At 45.8% G+C, this 16611-nt stretch overlaps 1 protein-coding gene across 3 annotated transcripts in view; it reads left to right on the top strand.

Moving 5' to 3' along the window:
• Positions 1 to 16611, top strand: part of CPXM2 (carboxypeptidase X, M14 family member 2) — a 148169-nt gene that overhangs the window by 108316 nt on the left and 23242 nt on the right. For all 3 annotated transcript variants that reach the window (XM_054435773.2, XM_054435774.2, XM_054435776.2), the window contains 2 exons: positions 5089 to 5177; positions 14440 to 14563. In XM_054435773.2, the coding sequence (XP_054291748.1) occupies positions 5089 to 5177; positions 14440 to 14563 (213 nt within the window). The remainder of the gene's footprint in view (positions 1 to 5088; positions 5178 to 14439; positions 14564 to 16611) is intronic.

The following is a 16611-nucleotide window of genomic DNA, read 5'->3' as shown; positions in this document are numbered from 1 at the left end:
AAATAGAGTGTGTTCAGAGGAGGAAACCGGGGCAGTGAGAGCCATGGAAATCATCATGAGGGCGGTGCAGGGAATAGGGATATTTAGGCAGGAACAGAGACAACTCAGGGGAAAATAGGCTACATTTCTTCCAAATCTGTAGGATCATCATGTTACTGATGGAGGGTGTCCAGGTTCTTGGCATCTTGAATAAAGAATTGGACAAAATGCACAAACAAAGCAAGGAAAGAATGAAGCAACAAAGCAGAGATGTATTGAAAATGAAAATGAAAGTACGCACCACAGGGTGGGGGCGGGCCTGAGCATAGGGGCTCAAGAGCCCCATTACAGAATTTTCTAGAGGTTTCCACTGGTCACTTCGTGTACGCCCTATGTAAATGAAGAGGATGAAGTAAAGTTACAAAGTCCTTTACTTGGTGTATGCCCTCTGTAAATGGAAAGTATATTTCCTGTCATAGCTGAAGTGTTTCCATTTGATTTAGTTCTAGGAAGTCAGTATGAATCGGCCTTATGTTTCCTTCTTCCAGACCCTGTTCTCCTACCTCAATCATACATGAAAGGGAGAAGGCTTAGTCATCATAGCTGAAGAGGAATGAATTAAGATCAGCAGGTAGACTTCAGCTTGATAAAGGAGGACCTTCCTAGCAATCAGGGCTGAAAATAGCACCAGAGGCTGCTTCATGAGGGAGTGAGCTCTTAGTCTCCAGAGGGCTCCCATGAATTTACATCAGGGATACCCGAGAATAGATTATTGAAAGGAGATGAAGGGTAGTCCAGGTGATTGAAGGATTTATTTTTATGACCATGTCTGAGGAGTAAGAAATGACTGAGATGAGGGTGACCAGAAGGCCCTACAGGGCAGCAGACATCTGTTCTGGTCTCTGAGGAGTCAAAAGAAAACCACAGGAGGACTCAGGGGTGAGGAGGCAGAGATGTTTAGGGCAGGTAGTAGCTTCCTAGGGCTGGTATAACCAGGTGCCCCAAACTGGTGGCTTAGAGTAACTTATCCTTCCATAGTTCTGGAGGCCAGAAGCCGAGAGCAAGGTGTCGACAGGGCTGGTTCCTTCTGCGGCTGTCAGGGAGAATCTGTTCCAGGCCTCTCTCAGAGCTGCCGGTGGTTTGATGTCAGCCTTTGACATCCCTTGGCTTGTAAGTGCATCACCCCAGCCTCTGCCTTCACTCAGCTGGTGTTGCCCCTGTGTGTGTCCGTATTCAAATCTCCCTATCAGATGAGGACTCACCTAATGACTTCACTTCAACTCAAAAGCCTTCGTAAGAACCCCATCTCCAAGCAAGGTCACACTCTCAAGCACTGGGGGTGAGGACTCCAACATAGCTTTTCTTTGGTGGGAGAGCACAATTCAGCCCATAACAGGGTAGAATTAGTAGACCAATTTGGACAGAGCAGAATGCTTGAGTAGTTTACTAATAGGGAAGTAAGGTTGGAAAGAGCATTTCAGGCCCCACTCCTGGAGTTTGTGGATCCCTGTCACTAAGGTGTTGCAGAGGAATCAGCTAGTTTTCCATATACAGGGGGTATAGCATCAAAGCTCCCTCTGTGAGGATAAAGCCCCAATAGACTGGATCAGCCTGCATTTCTGTTTCAAAGGTCAGAAGTCCTACTCAAATTAGGTTAAGAAAAATGTAAAGAAATTAGGGCTCACATAAGCAAAAATTCCAGAGGCAGGTCTGACTTTGGCTTTAGGCAAGAATAGATCTGACATTTCAGGGCCTTCGCTTGGAGGTCAGGGCTCCCTCTGTCACTAACTTGCAGACTGGCAAGTTGGCCACAAACACCTCCTACTCACATCCTACCCTCTGAGGGCTCCAGCAGAAGAGACTGCAAGCTCTGTGAGAAAAGTCATCTGATCGGCCTGGCTTGGATCCTGGGATCATCTCTGAGCCAGTGCCTAGCTGAAGGAAGGAAGTGTGTTCCTGAGTCACATGCTCACACTTGCATATCTGAAGCACCTGGAATAGATTCCCCACATGAGTGTTACTGGAAAGGGGTCCCAATGCAGACCCCAAGAGAGGGTTCCTGGACCTCGCGCAAGAAAGGATTCAAGATGAATCCATAGAGTAAAGTGAAAGCAAGTTTATTAAGAAAGTAAAGGAAGAAAGAATGGCTACTTCACAGGCAGAACAGCGGCATGGGCCACTCAGCTGCTTCTATTTATTGTTACTTCTTGATTACACGTTAAACAAGGGGTGGGTTATTCATCAGTTTTCTGGGAAAGAGGTGGGCGATTCCCAGAACTGAGGGACCCTCCATTTTTAGACCATATAGGGTAACTTCCTGATCTTGCCAGAGCATCTGTAAACTGTCATGGCACTGGTGGGAGTGTCTTTAGCATGCTAATGCATTATAATTAGTGTATAATGAGCACTGAGGACTACCAGAGGTCACTCTTGTCGCCATCTTGGTTTTGATGGGTTTTCCCGACTTTTTTACTGCAACCGGTTTTATATAAGCAAAGTCTTTATGACCTGTACTTTGTGCCAGACTCCTATCTCATCCTGTGACTTAGAATGCCTAACTTACTGGGAATGCAGCCCAGCAGGTCTCAGCCTCATTTTCCGCAGCTCCTATTCAAGATGGAGTCGCTCCGGTTCAAACAACTCTGACAGGAGGAAGGGCTTCTCTTGTCCACAGAAGGAAGCAGGGGATAGCAGGCTTAGATGACTAACTGGCTCTGTCTGTGGACTCTGGGCTCAGTCCTCACTCATTTCTTACCTAAGTGCTGGGCTCCTAATAGGGAGGGTCTCAATAAAACTTGGTCCAATCAGAATAAATGGACAAGTAAGTGAGTATTTGTTCAAAATGTGGGTGACTGAAAGTTATGAAGTTTTGAGACAGTTCTGGAAAAGGTACCCATACCTTTCAGAAGCCCGATTAGCCTTGAGGAAGGAAGAATGTTGCCAAACATAGAGCTCTTTTGTACTTAGGGCTCTCAGTTTTTCTTCAATCCTTTTTGAGAACCTTGAAGGCATAATTTGTGTTCCAAAACAAAAGGCGCTTTAAAGTTCTTTGAAAAGACGCCCCCGAGGTTTAGGGTGTGTTGAATAGCTCTTAGAAAATAGCCTGCGAGTGAGTTAGGTGTAAATGAATGCAAAATACATGTTTTACCTTTGCTTTGAAACTGGCAGGTTTGGAAATCAAAGGGAAGGCAGCTTGCCTGAGGCGTGGTCAGCCTCCACTCCTAAAAGGAAAGGGCTTGAGAAATCACTGAGGCATCAGGCTAAGCCTGAATGGCTTTGCTTTCTTGTGTGGACAAGATGCCAGTTGCACTCCTACATTATTTCCCTTCCCATAACAGTTATTTGTTTGTAATTGCATGACTGGAAAGCCGTTTGTGAATATTAAAAGCTGTATTTTCAGTGTTTGGGTCTATATGTGATTTTTAACTTGTTGCAAGTGGCCTCCGTTCTCAAGGGTGAAGCCAGTCTTTAAGTGAACCTTGATCAGTTTGGGTATGGTGCTTGTGACTTGTGGCTGTGGGGATGCAGGCACAGGGCTGGCTCAATTGATGGCAGATGTATGTAACATGTGCTGAGTGTTCTCAAACTGTGAATGTCTACAGAGCCAGCTGGGATCCTGTTGCAGTGTGGTTTCTAATTCAGTAGATTGGGGCTGGGTCTAGCGAACAGCCAATGCTACTGGTCTGTGGACCACAGTTGGTGGCACAGATCTGGCCTCACTGCTCCACATAAACACAGAGTGTTCAGCCCCCTACTGCCCCCATTGCCTCTAGAGTGGCCCTAGGAGCCACTGGGTTAAACAGACAGCTGCATGGTTCCCACATTGCTCACGTGGTTCCTAGGGCTGAGGGTTCTCTGCATTGGAGGGAGCCCTGAACACTGAGCAGGAAATACACCACATTTCCAGTGGCGTCTTCCTGACAGAGATACCACCAGGCTGGCTGGGGGACCTCGAGGCAGATGGGGTGGTCTCTTCCTGGCTGCCCTCCTTCTTGCTCTTTCTCCTCCCTGTCCTTTCCTCTCTGCTCTGTGTTCTTGGGTTTTGTAACTATATAAACCATACAGGCTTATAGGAATGCAGAGAGGGAGTCAATTTATGTGGAAGGGAATCAAGTGAAGAGCAGACATTGCCTCCCTGACCCCCAAATCCCAGTCCCCAAAGGTCAGCTCTGTTAACACATTCTGATTATACCCGCCATGGTGCTTCTGCTCCCACAGCAGAAACCCCAGCTCCCACTGGCTTAGCTGCAAAGGGGGTTCTTTATCTTGTCCAAGGTTGGGCTCTGGGGTTGGTTGATTCAGTTGTTCTTAGTGTTACTGGAGTTCTGTGACTTCTACTCTGGGTCATCCACACCACAGAAGTCATCCTGAGGCTAGTTCTTCTTGAGGTCAGATGGCCACAGTAGCAAGTGGGCAGCGTGCTTCTGCATTCTTACTGCTGGGGAGAGGTTGTTACTCAATCCTCCTCTGTGTCAATCAAGTCCTTCCCTTCCATCTGGATCAATTACAGTGGCCAGTAGATGCTGTGTTCTGATTGGCCAGTCATGTTGGAGCCCTGGAGCTGGGGACTTGAGATCTTCCTAGAAGTGGGAAAAGGGGATTCCTAAATATAGGACTTTTTTAGGAAGGAAGGAAGGGGAATGAATGCTGGGTAAGAGGCTTATAGGGTCCACATCCTTCCAGAAGTCTCCAAGCATGTGTGTGTAGTCATGATATTCACTCATTTATTTATGCAGTGCTGACAGCTTGCCAGGTGTATAGATTTGTCCCATCTATGCTAAAAATAAACCATCGAGGAAGGTGCCAATCTTTTTCTTGTTTATGGGTAAAAAACCAAGTCAAACACTGTGCAAGTAACTTACATACTCATACAGCACGTAAGTAGAAGAGCGGAGATTTGAACCCAGGCATTCTGGCTCCACGCTCTTAACCACTGGGTAATTTGGACTCCTAAGTTGCTTCCTGCAGGTTGGTTTTCTCATCTCTGAGCCAACATCAGAAGCTAGAGATTGGGCTGCACTGTCCCTGCAGTCCCAATGTGTCTCTAACAAAGATGCCATGGGAGATTGAATGATGGGAGTGAATTCAAAATCATGTTTCTGTCCCTAGATCCTAATAACTATTATCACCGCCGGAACGAGATGACCACCACTGATGACCTGGATTTTAAGCACCACAACTATAAGGAAATGCGCCAGGTAAGACCCAGATCACAAAGGCTCATGCCAGGAATTTGTCAAAAAAGCAACGTATTATGTGTCCATAATCACTTAAATTTTTTTTTTCCAGAAATTGATGATTAGGGATCTGAATGATCATTTGGTTTGCTGAAGACACACTAAATGCTTGTCATTTCAAGATTCTGGGTTCAGGTGACCAGAGGAAGGCTTCCTGGCTGGCAGATTGTTGAAACACAACTTGAATCCAGGTTCTTCTCGGTTAATACTCTAGGTCTTGAGAATTATTGTGTTTTTGAGTGCTGTCACTGATTTAAGGATGTTGATCATATGCAGAGTTGAAGAAGAAAAAGGATCTAGGATAACATAGATAATAATAGTGGGAAATATTCACATAGGATCAACTTACATACATGACTGCATTCAGTCCTCCTAATAACTCTAGAAGGGTAAGGACTGTTGTTATTGTTGTCTACAGATGGGAAAACAGCACTGAGAGACTATAGCACTACCCCTTATTATTCAGATTCTCAGAGTTTCAATCTTGGTTGCATATTGGAATCACCTGGGAAAATTTGTAAAGCTACTGATAATTGAGCCCCGTCTCAGGCCAATTAAAGTAGAATCCTTAGGAGACAGGGGCCTGGGGATCCAGATTTTTAAATCCTCTTTTTGTTTTTCTGCTGTCCAGCCAGATTTCAAAACTACTGGTTAACAGCTTCATAGCTCTTAGTATTGTTAGAAAGAAAAGACAATCCCAGATGAGATTTTTCCCCAGATTTAATTATAGAAACCCAATAGTTCTGAGCTTTTGACAGCATTTGCATACTGAGTGCAGAAGGGGGAAGGGACAGTGTGTTTATTAGGACAAGCTAAAAAGGCAGTACCTACGCTAAGTGCGGTGCCTATGAAATCCTGCTCTGCGCCCACCCCTAGCATGTGCTAGAAAGCATGGGGAGGAGCTGGCAAATGAGAAATCCTTAGAGAGCTAAGAATCTGAAGAGACAGAACATGCAGAAATGTCCTTCTGAATACATTTACAGAACAAGGATTCACCAAGGGCAAATTAACGTGGCTCAAACGGAGGGCTTGTAGGTGCTAAGGGAGGGGAGCAGCCATCCAGTACAAATGTGGAAGATGTTTCTGAGATCAGAGTAATTAAGCGGAGCTCCAATCCCATGGAATGAACAAGGCTGGTTTGTCTTGATGTGATCTAACTTGAGATACTCACACACAGCTTCCAGACACCTGTCAGCACAGACTTAGAGGTGGGATGTGCTAAGAAATCTTCTTGCTGTCTTGCTCTTCAGAAATCAAGATAATGTGTTTGGACTTGGCTGTGAATCATCCCTGCTGCTCTACATTTTTGGGGTATTTATATGGCTCTGCTCACTATTCCATTTTATGGAGCACTGGTGTGTTAACTCTGCTTTGCTCACTGGACATCTCAGGACAGCTTCTTGAGCTCAGAAATGAGACAAATATCAACTCAGTGCAATTAATGTCAAAAGCAATAAATCTCAATGCATTTAAAATGAGTGAATTGCACAGAGACTCTAGGTAGCTGTTATCTGTAAATAGTTGTCATGCATGGAGACTTGGGGCTCTTTTCTTACAAGGAGAGCAAGCAGAGTATGCTTCATTACCCTAGGTGACTGATCACTACTGGAGCCAAGAGGGACCTTTGGATAATCAGTGTAGCCCCCTTGGGTGACACTGGGAGACCCCTGTGAGATCCCACAGCTCAGCAGCTATCAACTAGAGACTGTCCAGGAGAGCGCCCATCAATCCTGAAGAGTGTTCAAGCCAGAAATGATTTGCCATTTGGATTTCTGGCTCCTGGGAATGGGAAAGAAGTCAACATTTTGAGCAACTTCCCCATATGGAGTCTGCTAGGTTACCGTAGAAATCTTTCTCCCTCAGGAAAAACTTGTTCATTTTTCCTACTATTGAAAGAGACATTTACAACAAACAAAAAACAAATGAGAAACAGAAGCAGGAAGCAAGAAGTGAAAATAGAAATCCTTATTGCATTGTACGAGGAAAATAATGAGGGACTTTTTTTGCAGAGAGCACTGACTTGCAAGGCACAGTTCCAGGCAGAGGGGAGCTGCAGGTGGTTGGGGTGGAGAAGGGAGGAGGAGAGGAAGGAGAAAGTCCTGACATTGACACTATAAGGCGGAGAAAGGGAATTATTCCAAGAAAATACTGAGGACCCTCATAGCGTATGTTGCAATTTATACTTGCTTAATTGCTGGTTTATATGTACATTGCCTGTCTCCCTCACTTGAGACAATGAGGGAAGAGACCCTGTCATTTTATCATCCATAGTGTGCACTTGATCAATCTGTGTATTTGAGGTCCTTACAGTCACGGGGGATGGGAGAGAGAAGGGAGCCATCTGCTTGGCCATGGTTTGGAAGGTTTTGGTTGCAGAGGGAGTCAGCTGTCATCCAACATGCGTGGCTGGCACTGGCAGACAGGGGTGGAGGGAGGGTGCTCTGAGCAGAGAGGACAGCAAGAGTGAAGGCATGGGGTCAGAGCTGACAGGTGTGTTCTGTGACAATTTGCAGGCAGCTGGGAGGAGGCTGGTCCTGAGTGCCAGGAGAGGCTTTTGTCCTGATGCAGGGGTCTGTGGAGGTTCTTTAGGTGTGCAGAGCTGTCTTTCTGGAAGTTGTATGGAGGGCGGGCCTCTGTGCCTGAAGAAGGATGAGAGGAGAGGCATTTCTGAGGCAGGTTGCCCAGTGGAGTTCACCTGTTGGAGCGAGTTGGGAAGAGAGAGAGGCCTGGTGTGCTTCTGTGGAGAAGGAAGAAGTGATTTTGAGGACAAGGTTAATGACCTACTTTGGTTTGGGCACAGTGTTGTCAGGTCCCAAATGCCCAGGAAGTACTGGCTGATGGCCCATATGTAGACAGTGTGATGTGGGTGGAAAAAAGTAACATAGGCAGACACAGGCTGGAAGGCAGCCATCTAATGATATTGATTTCCAGGGCAACTAAGGATGGCCGGGGACGTCAGGCTGTGGGGACCATGGCTGACCCACCCACTTGCACGATGCTCAGCTTGACCCTGTAGGGACAGGAAGCCAGGGCGGAGCAGCAAGCCTGTAGGTCCAGACACACCCAACTCCATTCCTTCCCTCTTCCCTTCTTCTGGAATTTCTTTTCCATTGGTCCAGGTGTGGTGCCTGTTTCTCAGGCAAATGAGGAATGATGGCAGAAGAGAACTTTCCTCTTCTCCACTCTCCTCTTTAAAAAACAAACAAACAAACACAACAAAAAAAGCTGGCATTCACTGGATAAACAATATTGTGTCAGCATCAAATGCAAACCAAAAGCCTAAAGACAAATCCTCCACGAACCTACTACTCTAAAAAAAAGGCAGTTTTCATTTTCTCCCCATTTCCATCCTGTGTTTGAACTTCTGTATTCACAGAATTCCTACAGTTTTGATGAAAGGATAGTTACGTCTTGGCCCTGTGTTTCTCAGCGAATATTGGATCATTAGCCATTTTCCATGCTGTCTTCATAATTGTGATTGTGAGGTTGCAGAATGTTCTGGTGAGTGGATGCGTCATACTTTTCTCAGCTTCTTTCCTGCTCTGGAGCATTTGGATATCTCCCAATTCATAACTTTTCATGAATACTGACAAAGTATGAAACATGCCACAACAAGTGTCATTGTGCTTAACATTTTACCATCTTTATGAAAAATTTCCTTCTGACATTTTGCCAGAAATTGAGGCTCTTGATTCTATACCCTTCAGTAGAGAGTGAAGCAGCAGAGCCTGGGATTCAGTAGACACTAGGATGCAAAGTTTATTTCCATCTCAGAGTTGGGAAAACAGAGTCTTGAAGAGACCAAGAGTCTTGCAAACACTGGTACTTTCTAAGGTGGTGTTTCTCAACCTTCTTTTTCATTACTACCCACCTAGGGAGACTTTTCAGACTTCTTTTCTTTTCTTAATCATCCTACCTGCATTATATTAAATATTAAGAAATAGGATTTTGCCAGATAGGGTTGAGCTTTGGGGGACCACAAAACATTGTCATACCTAAGACTTTTTTAGCCACAGTTTTCAGTCCCTTGGGGTGATGTCATCCCTTTTGAATGCATACTCTAAGGCCATGGTGAAAATTCTATTCCTTACTCTGACTGAAGTCATCAAGACCCAAACACTTACCACAAAGACGCAAACTCCAAAAAACCATCTTTGACCCCTTTCAAGAAGAATTGTATTCCTTTACAAGAATTAATGGTGTTTAAATGGGAAACTTCATTCCTGGGGATGTTCATGGTCGCCTTGCTCAGAAGAGCAGAGTGACCACCACCCATGTCTTTGATGGTGCTGGTAGTCACTGGAGAGATGCTTCCTGGCATTGCAGAGGGCCACTGTGCAGAGAGAATTGTAAAGAAACTTCACTGAGGAGAAGATTCTTCAAAGGCCCATGGTCTCATGGGAAAGATGCTTATGACACCATGGCACAGTGGCATGCACTTTGTTAACCAATACTGTGCCATCGGTGGGAAAGTGTGGCTGGTATGAAAGTACAGTGATAGGGGGTAGAATGTAAGGAGGTGATTCTGATGACTCGTGGCCCAACCATCTTCCCATGCCATAGCTAAGTGTGCATCTCAAGGGAAGATGATGTGTGTCTTCTTCCAGTGTCAAGGTCGTGATCTCTAGTACTGACAGCACGTTTCTCCCACAGCTAATTGGAAGGGGTTAGGGTAACAGTGAAGGAAGCCAGCCTGGGCTGAATGCTTGCATTCATTGCCTAGTTTGTGATGAGCCACCAGGCTTTATGTCCGTGGAGATAGTCACTGGTCCCAGTGTAAGACAGTGAATTGCCTGCCAGTTAGGATTTGCTAAGGTCGATGCTGTTGGCTGAGAATGACTGCATCAACAGGGATGAGTATATGGGGTCTCAAAGGAGATGGCAAGTATGCTGTGGCTATCAGAATGGTCATAGTGTGCAGCAAATAAAACAAGCAGCAGAGATGCACTTGTTCTCATTTCTCTACTACACCTTCATGGACAGATAGGGGTTTGGGAAGAGCCCTGAAAGGCCAAAGTCCTGGCTTCTCCTGCTCCCAGCTGGGTGATGCAGGGTGAATTATTCAATGGCTTTCTGGGCCTTAGTCTCCAAGTCTGTAGAATGGGAAAAATCTCCTCTGCCTTCTCTACTTTACCTGCCGGTCATGATGATGAGACTTAGTAGAGAAATGGAACGTATTGTTACTGTTCTTGTTAACACAATTGGTGATGTTATTACTGTGTATTTTATTAAAACATGGTGCTATTTGTATGTGGCCCCCTGCCGTCCTTGCAGTGTCTGTCTTCATGGTGATGGCTGTAGAAGCTACATGTCCTTTGCATGTTGCTTCTCCATTTATGATGGGTTTCTGTTGTAGCGTTCTTGGGAATAAGAGTCCTTGTAGACAGCTTTCTCTCACCTAAATGTTGTGACACAAAGTGAATTATCATAAAGGGAAGCCTGTTTTAACCCCTGGAGCAGTAAGAGAGTTAGACCCTGAATTCCCAGTCAAGGCTGCACCTGTCACCTCTCGTAGGCATGTCATAAAAGCCAGGCTAAAGTAAATCTTCCCACTCCTTTAGAAACGCTCCTTGATGCTCATTAAACCACTCTTCCCAGTCATTACAGAATGTTGTGTTATGAAAGGCATATGAAGCACACAGCCATATAACTCCAACGTATCATAAATTTTACATAATACCAATTTTCTAGTTCTAATAGATTTCAACCCACCGTAAAATTTGCAACAGATTTGTTTATCTACACTTTACAAGGACATTTTACGGATAATTCGGTTGATCCGATTTTTTGGCAGCTTGCTAGAACGCATTAAGTTCCACGCCACCCCGCTGTGGGCCATGCCCTTCCTCTGTTCTGCATCAATTCAGTTCCAGCTCAGCTTTCAGAAGGCCACGGGCCTCCCTAACGGGCACCTGCCCACCGGCCACTCTGGCCAGGATGGCCTTCCTGTGTGTTTCTGTAGCACCTGGGCTTCCTTCCTGGTCTTTAACACACTGTCATGAAATTGTCCCTGGAACCCTCTGGCCCCTACTGCATGGTCTGGTGCCTGGCTCAAAAAAGAGATGCCCTTTGAATCAGATCTTCTTTCACTTGGGTGTTGATAAACAAATTTAGCCTAGCAAATCACAGCTACTTGCAGTGAACTCACAGGTACACGCTCAGTGACATGAGGCAAGGCAGCCTCTAGGGATAGGGTGTCTCTCGCCTTTGACCTTTAGGGTAGCCTTTTCTCCTGTGACTTGCAGAGCCCTTGGTACCTCCTTTGGCCCCTGGTCTCATTTTCCCAGACCTCAGCTATCAGTGTGACGAGCTGACTAAAAAGGCAAAATTCAGAAAACAGCGTGCCTTTATTTCACTTCCTGCTTTTCCCACCATTTAACCCCATGATTCCTGTTGTCATGGTGACCCAATGCTCTCCTTGCTTAGTGGCAATGAACTGGGTCATTGCATGCCTCTTATTGGCTGTGTGCTGCAAGCTCCAGGAGGGAAGGAGCAGTGCGTATCTGCTCAACCCAACAATGTAGATGCTCATTAAATTATGAGAAAAAGTTGATATTAAGATACATTTATTTGGTCAGGCATAAAAGATAAAAGGCCAAGTCTGTCTCCTCAATGATCTGCAGTGTAGTGAGTGGGCAATAAAAAAGCAGGAAATCACAGTGAAAAAAGTAATAACCACCACTGAGGGAGGTGAGAACTGCAACCAGGGAAGTGAGATCCACAACAAAGGCAGTGATAACCACAACCAGGGGAATGATGACCACCATGAGGGAGGTGATAACCACAACCAGGGAAGTGATAACCACAGTGAGGGAGGTGATGACCACAACCAGGGTGATGATAAACACGACGAGGGACCTGATGACCGCAATGAGAGAGATAAAAACCACAACCAGGGAGGTGATAACCACAACCAGGGAAGTGATAGCCACAACCAGGGAGGTGATAACCACAACCAGGGAGCTGATAACCACAATGAGGGAGGGGGTGACCACAATAAGATCGATAAGAACCACAACCAGAGAGGTGATAACCACAATCGGGGAAGTGATAACCACATCCAGGGGAATGGTGACCACAAAGAGGGAGGTGATGATCACAATCAGAGAGGTGAGAACCGCAACAAGGGAGGTGGTGACCACAAACAAGAGAGGTAAGAACCACAACCAGGGGGGTGAGAACCACACCCAGGGGAATGAGAACCACACCCAGGGCAGTGATAACCACAATGAAGGAGGTGATGACCACAACCAGAGAGGTGATAACCACAACCAGAGAGGTGATAACCACAATGAAGGAGGTGATGACCACAACCAGAGAGGTGATAACCACAATCAGGGAAGTGATAACCATGACCAGGGGAGTGATGACCACAATGAAGGACGTAATGACCACACCCAGAGGAGTGATAACTGCAACCAGGGGAGTGATAACCATGACCAGGGAGGTGACAACTACACCCAGGGAGGTGATAACCACAACCGGGGGAGTGATAACCATGACCAGGGGAGTGATAACCACAATGAAGGAGGTGATAACCACAACCAGAGAGGTGATAACCACACCCAGGGCAGTGATAACCACAATGAAGGAGGTGATAACCACAACCAGAGAGGTGATAACCACACCCAGGGGAGTGACAACCACAATGAAGGAGGTGATGACCACAACCAGAGAGGTGATAACCACAACCAGAGAGGTGATAACCACAATCAGGGAAGTGATAACCATGACCAGGGGAGTGATGACCACAACCAGGAAGGTGATAACCACACTCGGAGGAGTGATAACTGCAACCAGGGGAGTGATAACCATGACCAGGGAGGTGACAACTACACCCAGGGAGGTGATAACTACTACACCCAGGGGAGTGATAACCAGAACAAGGCAGGTGATGATCACAACCAGAGAGGTGATAACCACACCCAGGGAGGTGATAACCACAACCGGGGGAGTGATAACCATGACCAGGGAGGTGGTGACTACAACCAGGGAGGTGAGAACCACAACAGTGAAGGTGAGAACCACAACCAGGATAGCGATAGCTATAGCAATGGAGGTGATAACCACAACCAGGGAAGTGATAAACACAACGAAGGGGGTGATGATCACAACCAGAGAGGTAATAACCCCAACCAGGGAGGCGATAGCCACAATCAGGGAAGATGTCACCATAACCAGGGAGTTGATAATCACAACCAAGTATGTGATAGCCACAACCAGAGAGGTGATAGTCACAACTAAGGAAGGTGTATTACTTCATTCTCATGCTGCTATGAAGAAATACCTGAGACTGGGTAATTTATAGAGAAAAGAGTTTTAATTGACTCAGAATTCTGCATGGCTGGTAAGGCCTCAGGAAACTTACAACAATGACGGAAGGCACCTCTTCACAGGGCACCAGGAGACAGAATGAGTGCTGAGTGAAGGGAGAAGCCCCTTAATGAAACCATCAGATGTTGTGAGAACTCACTATCAGAAGAACAGCATGAGGGAAACCACCCCCATGATTCATTTACCTCCCACCCGGTTTCATGACATGTGGGGATTATGGGAACTACAATTGAAGATGAGTTTTGGGTGGGAACACAGCCAAACCCTATCAGCAAGTATCTCAGTCCATTCATGCTAAAATATTGTAACCTGAGTAGCTTATAAATAACAGAAATCTATTCAGAGTTCTAGAGGTGGGAATGTCCAAGATCAAGTTACTGGCAGATCTAGGGTCTGGTGAGGGCTCACTCTCTGGTTCACAGGGCCATCATTGTGCTGCATCCTCACATGGCAGATGGGCAAACAAGCTCCTTTGGGCCTCTTTCGTAAGGACACTAATCACCTCCTAGAGGGCCCAGCAATTCATGCACTGGGGATTAGGTTTCAGCCTATGGATTTTGAGAGACATAAACATTTGGAGGATAACAGGAAGGGATAGCCACAACCAAGGGGTGTGGAAAATACAGAACCGGGTGGGGGCAATGGCCAGGAGTTCCCTCCTAGGGGGGTGATGATAGAGCAGGTGCTGGAAGGAAAGTAGGCATTATCCAGGGCAGAGGGATATAAGGAGAGTGTTCTGGGCAGAGGCGATAGCAGCTGGGATGTGCAGAATGTGGGGGCGCTTGGGAGGCTGTGGAGGAAAGCAAGAGGTGTCCATCTTCTTGGGAGCTCTGTCCTTTTAGTGCATCATCATGAATGCTTAGAGTTTTTGATTCACTTTGTTTTTCAGTTGATGAAAGTTGTGAATGAAATGTGTCCCAATATCACCAGAATTTACAACATTGGAAAAAGCCACCAGGGCCTGAAGCTGTATGCTGTGGAGATCTCTGATCACCCTGGGGAGCATGAAGTCGGTGAGAAGGACCCCTCTGGGATGCTTGGCCCCTTCATCTTTGGTACTCATGTAAACAGTTAGGAGACTGTTCACCCTATGAGAAGATTCATGCCACAGGGCATCAGCGGTCCACACCATTGCTGTCTCACGTAGACAGATTCTGCACGTGTTGGCTCTGTTAACCACTCATCTTGTGATATGGACTATAGAATTATTTACACTGGAAATACCCATCTTTTCTCCAAATGGAACATATTTCATTCTCTGTCGTCCACCTCTGAGACCAGCCACAATAGCCAAAGAAGAAAGTGGCTGAGGTGGGTAGGACAGAATTTCCTCCTCCTTCAGGATTCCCTGATTATTAATGGCTCATATTAGAGGAGCTTCTCCCCATTCTTAAAAAAATTCAATTATATTTTTAGATATTTCCTGTTTTCAGACATTTCCCATTCAGTCACTCCCCAGCCTGCACCTGTATAGGTCAGATGGGCTTCTCTGTTTTTCTTTTTGGTAAATCTGGGAGCTGTTTAGAAATCTGCTGATATTCAGGTGCAAAGATTTGTCTGATTTACTTTAACATTCATCAGGGTCTCAGGAGTTCCTCTCAGGAAGTGGTTTTGTTTGTTTGTTTGTTTGTTTGTTTGTTTTTTGAGATGGAGTTTTGCTCTTGTTGCCGAGGCTGGAGTGCAATGGCACAATCTCGGCTCATGGAAACCTCTGCCTTCTGGGTTCAAGCAATTCTCCTGCCTCAGCCTCCTGAGTAGCTGGGATTACAGGCATGCGCTACCATACCCAGCTAATTTTTGTATTTTTAGTAGAGGGGGGTTTCTCCATGTTGGTCAGGCTGGTCTCGAACTCCCGACCTCAGGTGATCCACCTGCCTTGGCCTCCCAAAGTGCTGGGATTACAGGAGTGAGGCACCACGCCCGGCAGGAGTTTATTTTAAATGGTAAAAACTTTATCTGCTGGTAAAATCACATTTTCTCAAAAGCAGCAGCTTTGCCAATGAGGGAAGGAGATGTGTTGTCAGCTGGAGCCCAGCACTGATAAATACCAGGCCCTTGTCCTTTCTGACTGCTGCAACAAAATATCAGAGGTTGGGAAATTTCTAAGCAACAGAACTTTATTGCTCACAGTTTGGGAAGCTGGGAAGTCCCAAGGTCAATGCACGGGCAGATTCAGTGCCTGGTGAGGGCTGTTCCTCTTCAGACCCCTTCTTGTCTTACATGGCAGGAGCAGAAGGTCAAAAGTGCCTGGCTAGTTCTCTGGAGCCCTTTTATAAGAGGAGTAATCTTTTCATCACCTCCTGAAGGCACCACCTCTTTTATTTTTATTTTTTCTTTTTTTGAGACAGGGTCTCATTCCGTCTCCCAGGCTGGAGTACAGTGGCACAATCTTGGCTTGTTACAACCTCCACATTTTGGCCTCAAGCAATCCTCCCGCCTCAGCCTCCTGAGAAGCTGGGATTACAGGTGTGCATCACCATGCCCAGCTAATTTTTTTTGTTTCTTTTTTGTAGAGTTAGGGTTTTGCCATGTTGCCCAGGCTAGTCTTGAACTCCTGCACTGGAGCCATCTCCCAAAGTGCTGGGATTATAGGTGTGAGCCGCTGTGCCCGGCCGGCCCCTCCTCTTAATACTCACATTTGATCTTAAGTTCCAGCATATGAATTTTGGGGGGACACATACATTAAATCATAGCACCCTGAGATTTTAAAAGCTGAGCTTTGAAAGAGAAAATACCTAAAGAAAGCCCACTTTACACTGTGTCACTGCTAATTTGCCCTGATGGACTGTTCTCTGCTTATATTCATTTGTCTTTGTTAAACTTAATAGGAAGTTATTTTAAGAAAAATAATTGCCTCCCAAAAGAGAGGCACTGATTGCTACGGCTTGTGCTCAACTTGTAAATGTTAAGCCCTAAGCACTATGTTATTTGATTTGTTCTTGGTAAGTAAAAATGGACATTATTACCCTGTGACAGGTGTCATGTCAGAGTTTTGTACACATTTTCTTACATACCTGACTCTCTGGGAATAAGACAGTTGTCCTGATGTCATTTTAGAGGT

Source organism: Pongo pygmaeus, chromosome 8 (genome assembly GCF_028885625.2).
Source record: "Pongo pygmaeus isolate AG05252 chromosome 8, NHGRI_mPonPyg2-v2.0_pri, whole genome shotgun sequence".
In the NCBI taxonomy this organism is placed as follows: Eukaryota; Metazoa; Chordata; class Mammalia; order Primates; family Hominidae; genus Pongo; species Pongo pygmaeus.
The sequence above is the reverse complement of the archived record's forward strand: the minus strand, read 5'-3'. Positions and strand labels throughout refer to the sequence as shown.